This window comes from Hippopotamus amphibius, chromosome 7 (assembly GCF_030028045.1).
Source record: "Hippopotamus amphibius kiboko isolate mHipAmp2 chromosome 7, mHipAmp2.hap2, whole genome shotgun sequence".
Classification (NCBI taxonomy): Eukaryota; Metazoa; Chordata; class Mammalia; order Artiodactyla; family Hippopotamidae; genus Hippopotamus; species Hippopotamus amphibius.
In genome coordinates, this window is record NC_080192.1 from 127,608,684 (window position 1) to 127,629,370 (window position 20,687).

The 20,687-nt window shown below is 46.1% G+C and overlaps 2 protein-coding genes across 4 annotated transcripts in view; both read left to right on the top strand.

Annotated features, from left to right (window-relative positions):
* Positions 1–773: 773 nt before the first annotated feature.
* Positions 774–3,940, top strand: FNDC4 (fibronectin type III domain containing 4). Of its 2 annotated transcripts, XM_057742069.1 has the most exons (7): positions 774–1,157; positions 1,350–1,494; positions 1,581–1,696; positions 1,941–2,145; positions 2,621–2,710; positions 3,038–3,162; positions 3,329–3,940. In XM_057742069.1, the coding sequence occupies exons 2-7, from the start codon at positions 1,374–1,376 to the stop codon at positions 3,362–3,364; spliced, it is 693 nt and encodes a 230-aa protein (XP_057598052.1). In that variant the 5' UTR covers positions 774–1,157; positions 1,350–1,373; the 3' UTR covers positions 3,365–3,940. The 2 variants fall into 2 exon arrangements, with proteins under 2 accessions (XP_057598052.1, XP_057598051.1); XM_057742068.1 differs by lacking the exon at positions 3,038–3,162.
* Positions 3,941–5,808: 1,868 nt separating this feature from the next.
* Positions 5,809–20,687, top strand: part of IFT172 (intraflagellar transport 172) — a 32,970-nt gene continuing 18,091 nt past the window's right edge. For both annotated transcript variants that reach the window (XM_057742514.1, XM_057742515.1), the window contains exons 1-16: positions 5,809–5,966; positions 8,558–8,701; positions 8,940–9,052; positions 9,493–9,532; positions 9,831–9,896; positions 10,106–10,185; positions 10,399–10,486; positions 11,295–11,509; positions 12,412–12,535; positions 12,951–13,046; positions 13,942–14,103; positions 14,463–14,516; positions 14,759–14,862; positions 15,035–15,120; positions 17,893–18,005; positions 18,986–19,153. In XM_057742514.1, the coding sequence (XP_057598497.1) occupies positions 5,928–5,966; positions 8,558–8,701; positions 8,940–9,052; positions 9,493–9,532; positions 9,831–9,896; positions 10,106–10,185; positions 10,399–10,486; positions 11,295–11,509; positions 12,412–12,535; positions 12,951–13,046; positions 13,942–14,103; positions 14,463–14,516; positions 14,759–14,862; positions 15,035–15,120; positions 17,893–18,005; positions 18,986–19,153 (1,692 nt within the window). In that variant the 5' untranslated portion in view covers positions 5,809–5,927. The remainder of the gene's footprint in view (positions 5,967–8,557; positions 8,702–8,939; positions 9,053–9,492; positions 9,533–9,830; positions 9,897–10,105; positions 10,186–10,398; positions 10,487–11,294; positions 11,510–12,411; positions 12,536–12,950; positions 13,047–13,941; positions 14,104–14,462; positions 14,517–14,758; positions 14,863–15,034; positions 15,121–17,892; positions 18,006–18,985; positions 19,154–20,687) is intronic.

A 20,687-nucleotide genomic window follows, 5' to 3' on the forward strand; every position in this document is an offset into this window, starting at 1 on the left:
ATGAAGTAACTAACAAATTGGTGCAAATTAATAATAATCTCTCATTCACACGGTGTTATAAGATTTATAAAGATCGTTCCCCAATATTGTCTCATTTGATCCTCACAACAGCCCTGTGAGGTTCTGGATGCTCTGGTTTACAGGCGGGAAACAAGAGATTTAGATTAACCTATTTGTCTAAGGCCACACAATAAGTCGCAGAGCTAAGACAAGAAACAGGTCGTCGCTCCTTAAATTTCCCCTATAAACCCAGCACTCTTAATAATCGCCGTGTCTCCAACTATTAACATGCCAGATACATAGAGAACGCTCAACAAATATTTGTCTAATAAATGAAAGAATGAATGGGAGAATGAAGCGAATCAATAACAGATTATGAATGAAGAGACTTAAAATCTGACGCAGTCTACAAGTAGGAGGTTGTCAAAACAACTATTATCTCCATCACTCTGTCCCCTCCCGCACCGGAGGTGGAATTCCACCTCGCAACTTGGCTGATTCCAACTGGGGAGGGAGGGACCTCCCAGGTGCCCGAGACCCTCGCACCTGCGCCTCTCCCGGAGTCCCCTCCCCCTCTCCCGGAGTCCCCTCCCCCCCCACCCCCAGCCCCCCCGCGGGGGCTCGGCAGAAGGAGCCGGGATCAGGTGGGATGGGGGCCCGGGAGGCCGCCAATGAGAGGGTCGTGGGAGGAGCCCCGAAAGAACCGGGTTGGGGGGGTGATGATGACGGCGGCGAGAACCCCAGCGGGGCGGGGCGGGCCCGCACGTCCCGGCCGGGCTGCGGCGGAGCGACCGGGGCCAGCTCTGCAGAAGGCGGCGGCTGGCTCGCCGGGACGGTCACATCTCGCTGCAGGGGCCGGCGGAGGCAGCCGCACAGCCCCGCGCCCGGGGGACCCAGGCCAGCCGCCGGGCCGCGCCGGCACCGCCCCCTGCTCTCGGACGGGCTGCGCGGCCGGTGGGAGCTTGGGGGGCTCCGCAGCCCCGCGGCCCGCGCCCGCTACGCCTCCGCCCTCTGCCCGCAGCTCGGTCCTGCGCTGCCCGCCTCGCCGGGCCCGCGCCGGGATGGGGTAGGGGCAGCGCCACGGAGTCGGGCGATGGGCCGCCCTCTGGGCACCGAGCAGCCCCCAGAGGCCTGACCGACCGCGAGGACCGGCGGAGGTGGGTGTGGGCAGAGCAGAGCCGCGCACTGGGGGCGCCGGGGTGTTGCGGGGGCGGGGAAGGCACGGGGAAAGGGGGAGCTCCGGGACTGCTGTGGGCCGAAGGGAGTCCGGGAGAGTTGCTGCCCACTCCGTGCGTTCTGGCGAGTCCTTGACACCCCCCCCCCCCCCGGACAACTCCCGCCACCTCCAGGAGCCCCGCCTGGATGTCAAACGGATGCCCCAGTGCCTCCCAGCGGACTCGGTGGGGACCATGGCTTCGCTAATGCCCCTCTCCCCATATCTAAGCCCCACGGTCCTCCTGCTGGTCAGTTGTGACCTGGGCTTTGTACGAGCAGGTGAGTAAAAGGGGAGAGGGTGGGGATTAACCAGAGCTAGTCTGTGGGTGGAACCTGTTAACCTGTTCACACACTGTCACCCGCAGACCGGCCTCCGTCTCCTGTGAATGTGACAGTCACTCACCTCAGAGCCAACTCGGCCACTGTGTCCTGGGACGTCCCAGAAGGCAACATCGTCATTGGCTACTCCATTTCCCAGCAAGTATGAATCACCCTTCTGTTGCCCCAGCCTGTGTCCTTGGATCTCTGTACATTCCTTCTGTTACCTCCCTCCCCACCCCAGGTCCCCTCCCAGCCACGGGAGAATCTGCGAGCTGGGGTTCCCAGGCTCAAGCTGCCCTTTTCACCCTACTCCCCTGAAGTACTTGGATGTTCAAGAGTCCTGGGTTAAGCCTTGTGGCCTGGGACCAGGGTGAGGCTGTCCTCCTCTCTCATCATCTCCGCAGCGACAGAATGGCCCTGGGCAACGTGTGATCCGGGAGGTGAACACCACCACTCGGGCCTGTGCCCTCTGGGGCCTGGCTGAAGACAGTGACTACACAGTGCAGGTCAGGAGCATCGGCCTTAGGGGAGAAAGCCCCCCAGGGCCGCGGGTGCACTTCCGAACTCTCAAGGGTTCTGACCGGCTACCCTCAAACAGCTCCAGCCCAGGTGAGGGTCTCCATTATTCCCCACTCCCTAAAGCTTTGGAGTCTCTGGCTATTTACCTGGTCTTTGGCCTCCTGTTTACGTCCCCAAAGCAAGCAGCAGTCTAGCTTAGATGAATAGAAGGATGATTTAATTCATTGTACTGCCAGGAAAGGAAGGAAAGCAGGTTGGCAGGGGACCGGGTATAGACAGACTGGTAACGAATTGTTTGCGGGAAGGGCTTTTAAGCTTCCTTTTACCCAGCCTCAGTTCACAGCAGCTGCAGCCTGCATGAGTAAGTACCTGAGCTGCAGCCCTCCTGCTTTTTGGTTTCTAACCACCTGTCCACCAACAGCTTTCCAGAGAGGGGCTACCAGCGGCAATGCTGTGATGGATCTACCCTGGCTCTAATCCCCGGCATCTCGATCCTTAACTGTCTGCACAGACATAGCTCTCTAGCTGCTCCCCATAACCTGGGATCTGTCTCCTGCCTTCTCAGGTGACATCACAGTGGAGGGTCTGGATGGAGAGCGACCACTGCAGACGGGGGAAGTGGTCATCATTGTGGTGGTGTTGCTCATGTGGGCTGGTGAGTAAGCAGCTGGACGGGGGGCCAGGGGTTGAGTGGGGCTCAGTGAAGGTGGGAGTTGGCCAAGGTTGTTGGGAGAAAAGGGGGTGAGAGCAATGGCGTGGGGAGATGTTTAGTTGAGGGGGATGAGCAGGAAAAGTTTGAAGAGAGGGAGAGGAGGCCGTTGGGAGCCCAGAGAGGATGATGAAGAGGGTGGTGCTTGCGCACGGGGAAATTCAAAGATTTTCTTCTCAGATTTTCTAGAAACTGTGTGGGTCTCTCCCTGCCCTTCGAGGCTGTGAGTGGGGAGGTCAGGATCAAGGCTCAGATTGTATTGTTGTGTTTCAGCTGTAATTGGGCTATTCTGCCGTCAGTATGACATCATCAAGGACAATGACTCCAACAATAACCCCAAGGAGAAGGGGAAGGGACCGGAACAGAGTCCTCAGGGAAGGCCAGTGGGGACAAGACAGGTGATGTGGGGCCAGAGAGGGAGGGAAGGGTGATTTTGCCTTAGGAAGCAGTGAGGGAAAGGGAGAAGGGCCACAGAGGGGCAGGAGAAGAGGGAGAATGGAAATTTGGGATGGAAGAGGCTATCACCTTCCTGAAATTAGAGACTAAAGCCATCTTCTTTCACAGAAAAACTCACCATCTATCAATACCATCGACGTATGAGTGAAGAAACCGAACCAGAAGACAGATGCACTAACAACCTGGGGATGGGGATGGGGTCAGGGAGAGCCCAAGATGGTGATCTGCCCAAGACTGAAGGATCTCACAGTCTCCCAGAGGGTAATGACACTCCCACAATCTCAGGCCTGGTATTCATCCTCTTTCCACTGTGAGCAGGGCCAGAAGGTAGGTCTGTTAGGGTCTGAACCCCTGGGCCTGGGGAGTGGATATCAGATGGGATATGTCCTTCCACCCCCCAGGTCCAGGGGAGAGGCACTTGTTCAACCCTGTTCCATTAGCTCCCAAGTGGGGCCCCATTTCACCTGCATCAGGACCCTTGGCATCCCCAGCTACCCCTACATCTTGCCTCTGGGTCTCAGAGAGGAGTGTTTCTGTGGGTACTCCCCCTCACCCAGCAAATAAAAGGAACCGTCTGGGCCTGGAGGCAGTTGCTGCACTGCACTACTCCAATGTCTTCCATGGAGCCTCAGGTGCTCCCCCTCTCACCTGGCAGCCCCTCCAGCTGCTGGTGATCTCACCCCTTGGACATTTTTCCAATAAAGATTCTTGGACAAACTGGAGCTGACTGTATAGTATGCTGAAGACACTTCTCCACTGTCTCTCCCCTGACTACAAGGGCCCCTCACACCCCCACTAACTTGACAGGAGCAGACTCTTATTTGAAGGTAGTTGCTTTGATTCTCCAGCCTGGAATGGGTGGAGGGGAGCCAGAAAGAGGCATAGAGCCCTAGATCCTTTTGCTTTGTTGGGCAAGAAGGGGGAGCAGAAAAAAAAGAGGACATAAATTCTTCACGTACCAGTAGAAACTGAAGTTATGTCACATGAGAGGGCCAGTAGCCTTTTTATCTTCACTGCCCACATTGGCAGCCCAGCTCCTCACCATTTATTCCTCTGATTTCATCAACCCCGAGCTAATTTTCAGAAAAGGACTGAACAGGGTCTTGGGACAAATGAAAGAACAGCTACTCTAATGGATCCCTGGGTGCCATGTGTTCCTCTCCTGTCATTTCTGTGCCTACTCTTCCCTGCCCTTGCTTTCCCTTTTTGTCTGTATGTCTCTCTGTTCATTCGGTCAAAGTCAATAATAACTGTAAAGAATAAATGAGTTTATATTCGCTCTCTGCCATTATATCTAGAGGAGGATTCTGGAAATAAAACTGGGGTTGGAACTCTCCTGTCAAAAGAATTATAATTTGGGCTCTGGGGCCTACTTGTTTCCTGTGAAAATAGGGACTGTCCTCTACTTTTTCCTAAGTTTCAAGGGGAGGTTGGTGCCAGTGAAAGAAATACTTGCTGATATTTGCAACCACTATGGAGGAAAGACTTCAGAACTCAGAATCTGTCTGGACAGCATATGCTACACTGTCTGGAAGGTAACAGTCTTCTCAATGTACAGTCCTCCCAGAGGAGGCTTATGAATAACTCTCCTTTATTGCATCTTGATCTCTCTGGTATGTTACAAGAAAGTAGACCAATAATTCTGAAAGGGACCCCAATCCAAACAAAGATCAAGAAGTCAGTATCTTTTATGCTTCACTAAACTCCAACCCCTGTTATCACAAGACTACACCTGTCAGGTGAGCCAAGCTCTGGTCTGCCCTCTACCCTAAACCATAAAAGCATCCTGATCTAAGCAGCAGTCTTAAACCCACCATCTTCCAGTTCAAAAGTAGGGTGCTTTACCTCTCTCTGACCACTGGTTCCAAAGCACATATCTCTCAGACTCTGGATACATCATCATTTCTGGGGATGGGAGTGTCACAGGGTATATAGTAGCATGGCATGGAGATAGGGAGCTAGAAATTAAGATAGGGAGCTTTGTATCAAGAAGGAATACAAAGGGTGTTTAAGTGCACCAGCTCTGAGTTGAATGCCAGTTCCGTCCTTAACGCACTGTGTTAGCTTAGGCAAGTGACCCTTCTAATCCTGAGTCTCCTGTTACGTAGAATGGAACTAATAATGCTATCCCCTTCAAAAGCTGGCTTTGAGATTAAACGAGATAATCAATGTACAACACTTTGCATGGTACCTGGCAGACACATACTGCGTATTCCCTGTTACCGATCATTATCCGCCTTGTGATCCCGTGCAAGTTATATAACCTATTTGGCTTCAATTCCGTCAACTGTAAAAGGCCTATAATAGCAACTACCCTGCTTTCCTCCAGGGTTGTGAGGATTAAAAGAAGGCAGTCAGCCACGCTTATATCAAACAGCGAGAGAGACTACGTTTACGTAGGACCCCGCAGTTCGCGGAAGGCTTGTGGGCGTGGCTGGAGCTTGAGTTTGCATGCCACGACGGGATTGGTCGAGGAGAGAATTCACCAAGCCCCCTCGGGGGGGGGGGTGGCGGGCCCGCCCTAGGTCTCACTGCGCCTGCGCAAGTTCTGTTTGCTTCGCTGCGAGCCTACGTGGTGACCTTGCGACGCGTGTCGCGCTCAGGTCGCTTCTGCGTCAGCGGCTGTCGCTGCGGCTGCGTGGCGGGTTGTCCAGGTAACCACGGGAGTTGTCGCTGTCTGTTGGCATCTGAGACACAGGTGTTCGTCATGCAGTTGAAGCACCTGAGGACCCTGCTGAGCCCTCAGGTGAGGAGTCGCGTGCTTCTTCCCTCCTTCGCCCGCCTTAATGTTCCAAGAAAAGTGGGGGACTGAAGTGTGAAAAGGTTGAGCGCCTACTGTGTGCAGACCGAAAGCTAGAGCGGTGATGCAGACTGTGTTGAGTAGGAGGGAGGAACTGCTGAGCTCCGTAGCTTTCATTTCGTTCCGTTTAACCATTGGGTTGTGTACCAGGTCCCATGCTGGGCCCCAGGGGCTCCAGGACTTGCTCAGTTGTTGCCCCTGCCTTCAAGAGGCTCGTCCTAGAGCCAGAGGCACACGTATAAACAACGAACATTAATCTACACCGCTTAAATAAGCGCGTTAGGTGCAAGCCCCACCTAGAGCAGTGCAGACGACCACACCGTTCGTTCTGATGGGTGAAGATCTCAGATTCAGAAGAGGCTGGACACTGGGGGAGGAGCCCTAGAATACGGGGAGAAAAGGCTGGGTTTTGGAGTTGGGAGACCAGAATTCAAGTCGTAGCGCCACCGCTACTTTAAATAAATGATCCGATACCCCCTGACTTTAGCCTCTATCACACAGGCTCTCTGAATACTCACCCAAACTTCTACATTTGGAAAATGGGAGTAATAATAATCTCAGCGTCCAGGGGGTTAGGGGGAAGAGTTAAAGGAAGTAGAACGCACAAGAGAACGTTGTAAACTGAAAAGCAGCGTGAAAACTGATAGGCAAGAGAGGACATTCAAAATTCAAAGGACAAAATAGTACAGAGCTAATAAGAATATCTGTCATAACCGAATGTTTAATGTGTACCAGGGCAGCATAAGTAAAGCAGTTAGGGTTGTGGATTATGGAGTCAGACACACATGGCTTTAAATCTTGGTTCTGGCACTTAAACTGTGTAAGCTTGAGCAAATTACATAACCTTTCTGTGCCTCAGTTTCCCCATCTGTAAAAGATACACAATAATTAAATCTACCTCAGTTGTGACATAAAATGAGATAATGCATATCAGACCCTTAGCAAAGTGCCTAGTCTATCATGCTTGTTAAAGGTTAGCTGTTACTCTGTTCTCTACCTCATTTAATCTTCACTACAGTCCTGTGAGGTACTTGTTGTAGAGAAAGGAGAATTGTTTGATTATGGGAATCAAGAAGGCTTCACAGAGAATGTAGCTTTAGGAGACTGGAAGGAAATTAGAATAAAAGAGAGATGTGCTCATTGCTCAGTCAACTGTTCTCTGAATCTGTATTTTGAAAATTCCTTTATCCTAATGGAATAATTGGAAGTGAAATCTTCCTTCAGTCTTTCAAAATAAGATGATGTCATGATGCAGGAAAGAGCTGAATGCCCAGGATTGGGCAAAATGATGAAGGAAGATGGTCAGCAACAATTGATGAGGAGCCCTCAACCCTCCCAACCTAATTTAGTCAAGAGTTGGAGGGGGCTGAAGGTGGTGGTGTGGCTATTTTCTGACTCTGGTTTGAGGATTTTGATGAAAAATGCCTTTTTTACCTCTTACTTTGGAAGTGGGTAGGTTAGGAGTGAAACGTAACAATGTTTTAAGCCAGGGCTCTAGAGCCCAAGTAATTAATCAAACAATTGGAGCAGAAATTAAATTTTTTATTTCAAGGAGGGAAATCGTTAGTGCAGAACCATAGACCGCCAGGGCTGATGGTGGAAGGGACAGACATGGCAGGAAATATTCACCGGCAGGTGATCGCTTCTAACTTGGGCTTCTGTGAAGTGGATTGTTAAGGAAAAAAACAAAACCAAAAACAAAACAGAAACCAAGTGGTATTGTTTACCTTAAATCTCAACTCTGATTATTTTACTTTCCATTCCAGAACTTTCACTGTCTCTCCCTTTCTTGCCAAATAAGCCCAAACTCAGCCTGGCTTCAAAGACCCTTCCTGAACTGGCCTCCGTCTGTTTTTCCTGCGTCACCTCCTCTATTCTGCTATTTACAATATAGTTTCAGCTAAATTAAATTACTCTTTATTGACCAGAACTTGCCATTACTCATGCCATTCCTTCTACCTCAGATAATTTCCTACCTAACTGTATCCATTCTTCAAAGCTTAATGTTGATTATTTAAGTGGAAAATTTATCTCAGGCCTTTCCAGACTATTACAGTGCTTTATATATATCTCTCTTATAGGACTTTTCCCATTTTTTTCCCTATTTTATTAGATCCTTGGGCAGGGACCATGTTTTGCTCTGTCTCTCTCTTAGCCCTTGGCCAAGTGCCTTTTTCAATAAGATACTCAAAAAACATTAATTGAATGAATGGCTAAAGACCAAAGCTTTGCATTTATTTCAGTTGCAGACCTGGGGAACGAGGGAATAAGGAGGCCACTGCAGGGACACATTGGTACAGTTGATTTACCATGTCACTTCTTAGTGCATTTGCATTATGCGTTTCTAGAAGCACTTTGTTCTCACCATCCAGGGCTCTATGGCCTTGGAGACCTGGATGAATCATGGGCATCTCTCTGTTTTAAGGACTCTGCTAGAAGGAAAGTTGACCAAAGTCACACTAGAAGTAGTGGAACTAGAAGTGCTTTTGGCCTTCTAGATCAGCACCTGGGTTATTTTTGCCCCCTTACCCCTGCAGGATGGAGCTGCAAAAGTCACCTGCATGGCATGGTCCCAGAACAATGCCAAATTTGCTGTCTGCACAGTGGATCGAGTGGTGTTGCTGTATGATGAACATGGGGAGCGGAGAGATAAATTCTCCACCAAACCAGCTGACATGAAGGTGAAGGGAATACTCATGTGTACCTTAATCTGTTGATGATGGGACCTTATAAACATAGAAAACTTCCTAACCTGCTTCCTAGCCACAGGCATAGGAAATGGCCTGCACTTCCTTTTCTCAGTATAAAGCCCTTAAGCCCACTATAGTCACACATGCACCTTTTCTTCTCTTTTAAGTATACTCATTACTTCTTTCTCTCTCTCTCTCTCTTTTTTTTTTTTTTTTTTTTGACTCTTAGTATGGCAGGAAGAGCTATATGGTGAAGGGCATGGCTTTTTCTCCTGATTCCACCAAGATTGCCATAGGACAGACTGACAACATCATCTATGTTTACAAGATTGGAGAAGATTGGTGAGTATAGAGATTGGGATATGGGATGGCCCAGAGAAGAAGGGAAAGGCAGGAAGAAATGCCTCACTGGGAAGTGGGAATAGAGAGGATGAGGACCCAAGCCGGGACTTGGAAGGCAGGGGCCTTCTGGAGTCTGTTGTTGCTTCCCTACCTTTGCCTACACCACGTGTTCTGTGACCCCATCCCTGGAGGAATCAGTCTTAGATCAACAAGGAGGCCCTGTGAGATCTTGGGGAGCCAGGAGTGATGTTTTATCTTTGTTATTCTTCCAAAGCTGCTCAGGCTCCTTCTTATGCCTCCTTTGAGGGCTTCTATGGCTTGGGAGGAAATACTAGCTGGCCAGGGAAGGTATCTACAATTCCTTCCCCTCCCCCAGCATCATTTGTGGCAACGTATTCATGGAGTGGTTTATAATATGCTGTCCTCCTTTTATTTGGCAGGGGTGACAAGAAAGTCATCTGTAACAAGTTCATCCAGACGGTAAAGTTCAAACCAGTTCCTGGGAGTTTAGGATGAACACATATCAGTGTATCTGCTTATAGATACAACCAGAAGCTGCATTTGTTAACATCTGGCTCTGACTTTTCCTGTTGCATGAATGGTGCTGCCTGGCTGCTCATCCCCCTGCGCTTTCCTCCTTAGAGCCCAGTCATGTCCCCTCCTCTCCTTCCCCACAGGCAGCTGGGGTGGTGGCTCATGGTGGGCTGTTCACATTCAGGTTATCAGTGTGCTAACATACAAAGACAGGTTTATCCTCTTCATTCTTTCTTTCTTACAGAGTGCTGTTACTTGTCTGCAGTGGCCAGCAGAATACATCATTGTCTTTGGACTGGCTGAAGGGAAGGTAAAGGAGGGAAGAGAAACACAGGAGAGGTTGTGGATGGGGATAATGGTTCTGGAGAGATATGTGGTTAATCTTCTCCCTTAGGGTCAAGTTGTGCACTGGGGAGACTACCCAGGGAACAGTTTTTGGTTTTTTCTTTTTTTTTCCCTAGGACCTGGGTGAAATTGAAAGTAGATTAACCAGACTTGTGTGCATTCTCCCATTTTCAGGTTCGTTTAGCAAACACCAAAACTAATAAATCGTCTACCATCTATGGGACAGATTCTTACGTGGTGTCCCTGACAACAAAGTGAGTAAGGAAGAGTGGTATCCCAAAAGCTTGGATATGGTGGGAAAAGCTATAGGGGAGTCTGGGCTGGGAGACCATAGTATGAAAGATGGAGAGGGCTGGTAGCGGGAACCACAGGTAGGGTAGTGTTTGACAGAGAAAGGGGACTTTCTTGGTGAGATAGGATGCTATAATCTCTTCTTGTATTTCTCTCCTCCTTTCTCCCTTTTTCAGTTGCTCTGGGAAAGGCATTCTCTCTGGTCATGCAGATGGCACCATTGTTAGGTATTTCTTTGATGATGAAGGCTCTGGAGAGTCACAGGTATGAATAAAGGATGCTGTGGGATGGGGGAGAAGGAAATGCCAAGGACTCTTTGAGAGGAGGTTGGACATCTGAGGAATTTAGATTATGGTGCTGGGGAGGAGGCCAGAGGAGTGAGACCTCAGGCAGAGAGACACTTGGATGTGGCCACAGAGATTTGTTTTTAGGAGGCCAGAACTTAATGTTTATGGGAAAGGATGAATCAGGTGAAAGGGACCATGAGGCAAAGGGAAATAAAGACTCTGAGAGTATTGAAAAGTGAAAATTATTCTCATTTATGTAAAATATATATTTATATATATAAATTCATAGAAGAAAAGGATTGTTTACTCTTGAGAGGGAAAATATGGGGGATTAAAGGAAGGTTCATGTTTTAATCTGTGTAATTCTCTGTTGTTTGAATCATTTACTTCAAGAATTACTTGTGTAATAATTAAATGTATTCCTCCTAAAATAAAGGGGCCATATACTCCCTGAGGGCCTATACAGTGTTGGTTAATGTGTAGGACAGCTTCCTTTGAGGGACCTTATTAGGTGAATATTAAAGATCTCCAAACACAAGTATTTTGAGGTTTCCTCTTGAACACAAGATCGATAAGTGCATGTATATGTCACAGATGTGTGTGTGAGTGTAAGACAGAAAGATAATTTGTGAAGTCTTCGGATTAGGATGTGTTAGGGCGGGAAAATGTTGGGAGAAAGATTTCTGCAGAGTAGAATGGTCAGTATGAGTGTGTCAGATGCCAGGAGTGAGAAATTTCTGAGGTGGCGTCCTCAGAGTGATTGAAACCCTCTACTTCTGTCTTAGGGGAAGTTGGTGAACCACCCGTGCCCACCCTATGCCTTGGCTTGGGCAACCAACAGCATCGTGGCTGCAGGCTGTGATCGGAGGATTGTGGCCTATGGAAAGGAAGGCCACGTGCTACAGACTTTTGACTATAGCCGTGACCCTCAGGAGCGGGAGTTCACCACAGCTGCAGCCAGTCCTGGTGGCCAGTCTGTTGTGCTGGGAAGTTATGATAGGCAGGTCCCCTTTCCAGTTGCCGCTTTTGCCTGCTTTCCATGTGTATACTCTCCTTTAGCCCAGTTTTGCTTCTCAGCCAGAATGGGAGACTGGTTCAGAATCAAGTGATTCTCAAGTTTCAGTTCACGCACTTTCCTCTTCCTGCTGCCACCATCCATTGGCATGTCGACAGTTCCAAAATGCACCATGCTCTTGCTGTGTCTCTGCCTCTCCCCAGGATTCCACAGCAAAATTCATCTTCATTTTCTTTGTGTTCCCATTGCCCCTTTTCAGACCACTGGCTTAGTGTTTATCACATTATATTGTACTTTGGTTTTTGTAAGTAACTGGCTAAATTGAAGAGTCCTTGAGAAGAGGGACCGTTATTCTTTTCTTAAGTGTCCAGGGCCTAGATTAGGATCTAGTATATCACATGTGCTCAACGTTCCATCGTACGTGTTTGGTGAATGAATGAATGAGTGAATGAATGTTGGAAGGGTGGATAGACAGCTAAAGTCTGAGTCCCATCTCTTCCTTGGAGCCCTTTTAACCCCAGCTTTGTCAGTCCTGTCTTTCTGTCGCCTTCAACCTCACATGTGTCCCTTCCTTTCTCTGACTCCTACCATTTCTCTTTTCTTTTTCCATATTTCTCTACTGATAACCGCTCATTTTTCTCACCAGCCATAATCTCTTTTTATTTTCTCCACTCCTGTCTGTCTCACTCCATTTTACTTTTGACTTGCTTTTTCCAGTTTACTTCCTTTGAGCATTTTTGTCCTCTCCTACTAGACCCCTCAACTTGCCTGTTCTCTTTTATTTCCTCTGTTCTCTGAAGTAGCAAGACTGATTTCCTTCCGTTACAAGCCCATTTTCACCTTTTCTCAGTCTCCATCCCTTCTAAAAGCCACATACTTAATTTCAGACTTCGGGTGCTCAACTGGAGCCCTCGAAGAAGCATCTGGGAAGAGGCAAAGCCCAAGGAGATTGCCAACTTATACACCATCACTGCCTTGGCCTGGAAGCGGGATGGCTCGCGACTCTGTGCGGTGTGTGACTAGTATCCCTTTTCTGCTTTCATGACTTTCTTCAAATTAAGAAAAATCCCACCGTATCCTAAAGCACTCTCTCCTGGCAATAGAGAATCTCCTCTTCTCTTTTGACCACAAGCTACAAGTCTGACATTACAGGAAGGAAAGAGAAATCCATACCTTATTGGAGGCCAAATGAGACAAGAGTTTTATAGGCAGGGCTGATTTCTCCCTTATGTCCCATCACTGTGTGATGCTCTTGAGTCCTGCAATTGCCACCTCTTTCCTGCTGGTACTTCCAAAAACTACCAGCCCTTTTACTGCCAACTCTTCTGTAGATTCTGGAACCTGGGGTTTGAAAGTGTCTCTAAATACCCTCTACATGCCTACGTACTTTGTGTGTTACCCTTTACGTTGTCACTTTCCCTTCCAGGGCACACTCTGTGGTGGAGTGGAACAGTTTGACTGCTGCCTCCGAAGGAGCATTTACAAGAATAAGTTTGAGTTGACATATGTGGGACCTAGCCAGGTAAGTGGCTGATAGCCTGCTACACTGAGATCTTGCCATGGCTCTCCCATCCTTGTAGTACTTCCCTGCAGTCTGGCCACTGCACAGAGGGAAATTTAGCCTCTGGCAGAGCTGTTCTGAGGAACAGAATGTATTAGGGCAAATCTCTGGCAACTTTCCTGCTATAGTTCCAGCTTAATAAGGAAAGGATTAAACACCAGGTTAAGGGGTACAGAGATTGACATTTATGTCTTCCTGGTTTAAAACTTCACTGCCTATGGGATGTCAACCAGGGAAGTTAATAAATAGGATTATAATTCTTTTGTTTTAGGGCCTCTGAACTCACTGTGTGTGATGTTGCAAGCTCATTTCTTAGTTCCTGAGCCCACTTTTCTCTTTTCTCTACCTCTACCCTCCTTTCCTTCATTTATGATTCATTGATTCCTTTAGTCTTTCATTTTCTGCAGAAATATCTATGCATTCTTTATGTGTCACCACTGTTAGGCATTGAGAATTCAAAGGTGGGCATCTGTGTTACCCTGCCCCTTAATCAAGAAGATCGTTCTAGCAAGGGAGACAGACATCAAAAAATAATATCGCACACTGTGGTAAAGTTATCATGAAAGTTTGTACAAAGAGCTACAGGAACATAGGGAGAGTGATTGGTTTAACCCAGTGGATCTTTCAGAATCATATGTATTATAAGCATCAAAAGAGAGAATATATGAAAGCATTTCGTAAATAGTGAAGCATTATGTAAATGTGAGGTGTCCTTTTTACCAAGAATATCCTAAGCCAGGCAAGGAAACAAGATGTTATTTTGCTTAGCACTGTGGCGGTGGGCGAAGGGCGCAGCATGTTCGCTCTCTTTTGGATTGGGGGAGGCCTGGGGAGCTCAGGCTCGTCTCCTACCAAGGTGATTGTGAAGAACCTCGCATCGGGGACCCGAGTGGTACTCAAGTCCCACTACGGCTATGAGGTGGAAGAGGTGAAAATCCTGGGGAAGGAACGCTACCTGGTGGCCCACACGTCAGACACGCTGCTGCTGGGGGACCTGAACACGAACCGCCTGAGTGAGGTGGGAACCAAAAATGGAGAGGTGGGGGGTGGGGTGTCCTGAGGTGCTACTCAGGTGAGCCAGGGTCCCTGGGGGAAGAGCTCCCTGGGAAGCTCCGACATTCTGGCATTGGGGACCTGGTTTCAGGGAATGAGACCCAGGAGGCTTAGAGTCCTGGAATATGAATCGCCGTTGCTGGACTGTTTTTACACCATCTCCCAGAAGCACAGGGACGAGGGCAAAATCTGACATAGCATCTCTTTCGTGCAGTGTCGAAGCCTCTCCAGATTCTATTTCTCTGCGTCCCAGCCTGTCATTCTTTCAGCATTGTCTTGGGTATTTATCCACGCTGTTCCTTATGTCTTCTCCCCCATTAACAGGTAGCTTGGCAGGGCTCTGGAGGCAATGAGAAGTATTTCTTTGAAAACGAAAATGTGAGTAGAGCTTGATTCACCAGCACTGTCCTGATAAGCCTCCTCCTAGCTTCTGTATCAGTAGGATGGCAAGTGGCAAGGGGTTGAGGAGAGAGCAGATAAAGTGGGAGGGTGGAATAGGCCGAGGAACAGAATAAGGAGAAAAACGGGTGTCACTTTGAACTTATGATACACCTCCCTCGACCGTCTTTCTCTTTCTTCACGCAGTCTTTCCGGCAAGTAACAGTTCCATTCATCCCCAGGTGTGCGCGGTCTTCAATGCCGGAGAGCTAACCCTGGTGGAGTATGGGAGTAATGATACCCTGGGTTCTGTACGTACTGAATTCATGAACCCCCATCTCATCAGGTAACCCCACAAGGGTCTCTGTTTTTGAAACCCAAAAGAATTCCTTTTGACTTCTAACTCCTGTATCCTCGGGTTAATCTAACATCTTCATCCCATGTAGTATTTCAGAGCTCTTGTTAAACATCCCAGCTACCTAAGCCCATTTTGCCTCACCTGACCCTTCATGTTTCAGTGTCCGTATTAATGAGAGGCGTCAGCGAGGAATGGAGGATAACAAGAAATTGGCTTATCTTGTTGATATTAAGACTATTGCTATAGGTGAGTAAGACTCTCTCATAATTGTAATAACAAAATAGATGATTATAAAGCACTTCCATATCACAGGATTGTGTGCAGTGGAGAATCGAGGAATCCGAGAGGCAGCAGAGAAATATGTGACTTCATTCTTCCAGTAGATATGTGAAATGTTTAAATCCACACATGTGCGTCTATATCTAGAAGTCTAGATACAGATGCATTGGTGTGTATAGGGCTGCCCATATAATTACTCATGTTCTCTAGGCATTTATCTTAGGGCTGGAAAATTGTGAATTGTAGAGAAGAACCATTAGCAAATTTAAGAATTTTCCTGTTTAGACTTCATGGGATCACAGATTCTTAGAACTGGAAGGGGCCTTACTTTCTGTATAGTTTGTCATTAATAAGCAGTGATGACAAACTTTATGTGCATTTCCCAAATGTTCACATTTATAAGTTGTATTTTCTATATTAATAGTTAATTTTTTATCATGAAATGTTTCAAGCATAGGGAAAAAAGTATAAACTTTTTAGAGAATACCATACCAGGTAGTGTAGGTATTAAGAACAGGGCTCTGGAGTCAAAGCTCCTCACTTCTCTACTTACTACCTGTGTGATCGTAGGTAAATTACTTCACCTTTCTCTATCTCAATTTCCTCATCTGCAAAATGGGGATAAACATGGTACCTACTTCATATGAAAAGCATTTAGACTAGTGCCTGATATATAATAAATGCTTACTAAATGTTAGCTATTCATAATAATAATATTATTATTATTACTTGTGTACCCATACCCAGTTCTGTCAAACCCTTACATTTCCTTATATTTACCTTGGATCTCTTCTCTCTTCTCTTATTGATGGGCATATAAGTTGTTGGTTTTTCACTGTTACAGTATTTCAGTTCTCTAAGGTTTATACCTCGCATGGAATTGCTGAATCATAAAAGAGGTACATTTTCAGTTTCACTAAATATTTCCAAATTGCTCTCTGAAGAGGTCGTACCAATTTACATTCCCACCAGCAATTGCAGTTCCACATCCTCTCCAGTGCCTGAAATTGCCTGACTTCATTTGGCTCAATCTGATGTATATGAAAATATATATCATTGTATTAATTTTTGTGTTCATTTACTTATTGGCCATTTGGATTTCTTCTTCTGTGAGTTGCCAGTTCATATCCATTGCCTATTTTTAAAATTAGGTTGTCTTTTCGTTATTTACTTGAAGGAGTTTGTGTGTGCGTGTATAGGCATTGATGGATATTTGTATTGTAGCTATTGTCTCAGCCTGTGGCATGTCTTTTCTCTCCTTTTCAGCATCTCTTAGTGTTTAGACATATTTAAGTTTAATGTAGTCCCCTTTATCACTTTTTTATTGAAGTATACTTCAATTTACAGTGTTGTATATCACTTTTTAATGAATAGTTTGTGGGTTTTGAGGTCTTAAGAAATCCCTCCCTACTCCCTCCTGTATTTTGGCATTTAAAATTTTTGCTTTTTTCCTGGAATTTATTTTTGTGCATAATGTGGGTAGGAATCTAATTTTATTTTTTCCATATGTTTAACTATTTATTGAAAGTCCATTCTTCCCCCACTAATATGTAATGTCATCTCTCATAAATCAAGCTTCCATATACATATGGGTCTGTTCTTAAGATATTTTTACATTTCGTGAATTTTCTATTTCACATGAGGTTGCTGAGCTCAGAAATGTAAGTATCTGTAATGGAAATAATAACACAGTCCAGTGGCCTAAGTTCTAACAGTAGTAATGAGCTGCGAGATTTTGGACAAGTCACCTCACTCTGTAGGTCTCATCTTCCATGTAAATTGACAGAGTTCTTCTCTTAACCTTTTTGGGTCCCTGACTCCTTTGAGTATCTAATGAAAAGCATAGATCTTTTCCCAGAATAATATCTATACATATAATTTTGTATGTAATTTGAGGGTGCTCACAGAAATAGGGTCCCCACAGCTCTAGCATTCTTTGTACTGATAATCAGGGTGAAAAACATGGATTTATCATTTTGCTTTTTAATTAAAGGAAAATTCATTTTTAAGTTGGTCTTCCCAGGTGTGGACATCAGCTGGCATTTGGTCTTTAGCTGAAGCGCATGTAGCAAAAGTAGGTACATTGCTCATTGGTAATGTGTATCAGTAAGAGTTATGAATGGGCTTTGTTCAAGAGACTCCCTGAAAGCATCCTAGCCAACCCTGAGTGGTCTGTTCTAAACATGATCGTTTCTTATATTGTCTACAAAATTCAGATCAAACTAATATTCCTCCTCGGCACTGCCCAGCCTGCCTTTAGTCAGAGGTTCCTCCTATTTTGTCTGTGTGCCTTCACCACTCTCTGTCCCTCGGTGTTCTTATAGCATTGGCGCTCAGGTGTGCAGGTGACTCCTTGGAGCACCTGTGGTCACCAGGGTCATGTCATTCATCGTTTCCTCTGGTGTGTTTGCTCTAATGGTGCTTCATCATGAGTCACAGAAGCCAGTCGCTGCGTAGTTGTGATCTGCTCTGAGACAACTCCGAGTTCCAGAGAGGAATCACATTTCTTTATGAGTCTGGATCTTTTGAGTTCACTGCGGAGTTAAACAAAACCTCTATAATTTTAGAAGAAACACAGCATCTTAAGCATCTTAGCAAAATTATGCTGTACTGACCATTTGCGTTCCTGAGTGATGTGCTCTAGACTAATGCAGCACTCTTAAAGCCAGACTTGCACAGGCTGCCTCACACCTTGTATGTGAAATCTCTCTTCTTAACCCTGTTTCCCTTCCTCTCTAGTGGACCTGACTGGTGGCTACAACATTGGCACCATCAGCCATGAGAGCCGTGTGGATTGGCTGGAACTTAATGAGACTGGGCACAAGCTTCTCTTCAGGGACCGGAAACTTCGTGTGAGGAGGGTTACTAAGGCGTTAGCCATTGACTGGTCCATAAAGGATGTGGTACCAGCTGCCACCAGGGACTGTGGGAGGCAGGATGGAACATGATTTCTTCGGGCTATACCTTTAGCATACCAAAAGACACAGAAGAGTCAACATTCTTTGTATCTGATATCACCAGCCATCCCGTTTTACCCTTCAGGAGATTGTATCATGATGGCACCAAGGTCAAGAGGGGAATTTGGGAGTTGGTGTCTCACTTACTATTCACGAATCTGTGCCCTCATGAAACATCCTTACCCCTGCATTCCTCTTCCTCACAGCTGGCTGACCTTTACCCACACCTGCTACTCCAGTGCTCTTCAGCTCCACGTATCTGACAGCACTGAAGCTGACTTGAGGACAGTCTCCCCCTAGCCCCTTATCAATTCCGATCGCAATATGGTATCGCCAAACAGTTAAATCTCAGGGGCAAAAGGGACTATCTGGTGATTTTTCATTTCATTTTCATTGTGATGTGAAAGCCACATCACAAATTTCCATACATTTAATTTGTCTGGTGGCCTTTAATTTGGCTGGTAACTCTGGCCCAGGGTTATTCTAAGAATGAAAGTCTGGGACTTCCCTGGCAGTCCTGTGGTTAAGACTCTGCACTTCCACTGCAAGGGGCACAGGTTCAATCCCTGCTCGGGAACTAAAATCCCACAGGCCGTGTGGCATGGCCATAAAAAATAAAGTCTGACCTTCACCTAACTTAAATTCCTAGGATGTAGATCTTTGCTGTTTTGGTCATCTGTTAGTGGGCCAGAGCCAGAATATGCCAACTCAGCATAAACTTGAAGGGTTTATGGTTGAAGATCAGTAAGCTTTGATACTTAGCATGTACCTGACTGGTGGGTTAGCTCATCACAGTTCAGCATTAGGAAAATGGTCAAAATGAGAAGACACCTGTATCTCCTTTTAATTTTGCTGTCTACTTCTTCCTCCTTCAGTTGCATCTATACGATATTGAAAGCTGCTCCAAGACAATGATCCTCAACTTCTGCTCCTATGTGCAGTGGGTCCCAGGAAGTGATGTGCTGGTAGCTCAGAACCGAAACAACTTGTGTGTGTGGTACAACATTGAGGCACCTGAGAGGGTCACCATGTCCTCTATCAGGGTATGTCGACATCAGGGCACCTCAGCCACAGGCTGTTTAATTAGAAGCCTGAGGAAGCTCTGGGGGCTGCTTGGTTTCTCTACCCACCACCCATAATCTCCTGGATGGGTTTGGCAGGTGACACTTAGACTCCTTCCCGCAGTGGACCAGGCCCCAGAGCCATACTTGTTCTGATTCCTGACATTATATTAGGCCTTTGGAGTCTGGGTCTCTATTACAGTGGGAACTCACCAAGTCATAATGTGGAGTTCCCTTAGACTGAATTCCCCAGTAGGAGGAGTAGTTACATCTCACCTCCTTGGGTGCTGATTCTCTGTTACAAGCCATTCAGAGTTTCATTGTTTTCAGACTGCTGATCAGACCCTCTCTCCTATCCCAGGACACATTACACACACAGTAATGTTCCAAAATCTGGGAGGAGCTTATGCAAACAGAAAAGAGGTCCCTGTGCTAGGCCAGGCTGACAGGTGTGGGTGAGGGTAGAGTTCTTGATTCTTTTTGTTCTTTTCTGTATCTCTTTTTTTCTCCCTTTTGGCTCATTTTAGACTGATTAAGGTTGAGTTTTGGGAGGGGGTTGTCCTTTTCTAAATACTCTTTTTTCACTTTTTTTGGTTTGAAGGTTATACATCCTATTTCTACAGCAGTTAACCCTTAAAAACTCACCATGTACTTAACAAAGTCTAATCAGCATCCAACCCTTCCCTCTCCTGCACTGCAAACAATACAAGGACCTAAAAGGCTTTCACTTTGATTACCTCCCTTTTGCCATTGCTGTCTAGTGTTTAGTTCCCTTCTGTTATCCCCAAGGTTGGACGTTGATTATTTTCTACAGACAGGATTTGTTTAGATTTATCATCATAGTGCCAGTTTCTCTGTTCACCTTTTCCTTTTGCATTGCTGATCTTCCCTCTGGAGTTTTCTTCTTCTTGAAGAATATCATTTAGAAATTTCTTTAATGAAAGTCTTTTGATGATAAACGCTCAGGTTTTGATTATCGAAAAATGTTTTTATTTAGAGCTTTGCTCTTGAAAGATACTTGGCCTCAGTACCCAATTCTGGATTGACGGTTAATTTTTCTTAGCCTTTTTCAAATATTGTCCCATTGATTGGCTTCTTTTGTTCTGACAAGCTTAGTAATAGCCCTTTCTGTATAGGTGATCTGTCTTTTCTCTCTGGTTGCTTTTAAAATCTTTTTTCAGGTGTGTTGAAATTTTACTACAATGTGTCTAGCTATTAATTTCATTTTATTTATCCTGCTTCGTATATATTGTGCTTCCTGTATTTGTGAGTACACATATTTCCATCATTCTTGGAAATTTCTCAACCATAATCTCTTTAAGCATTGCTTCTTCTCTTGCATTCTCCAGTCTCTCTAATGGTAATTAAGCATATGTTAGATTTATTGTCCTGTCTTCTGTGCCTTTTTAACCTCTCATATTTCCTTTCTCCTTCTTGCTCCATGCTCCATCTGGATAATTTATTTTCTTTCTTTTTTTTTTTTTTAAAGATAACACCTTTGACATTTTTAAAAATA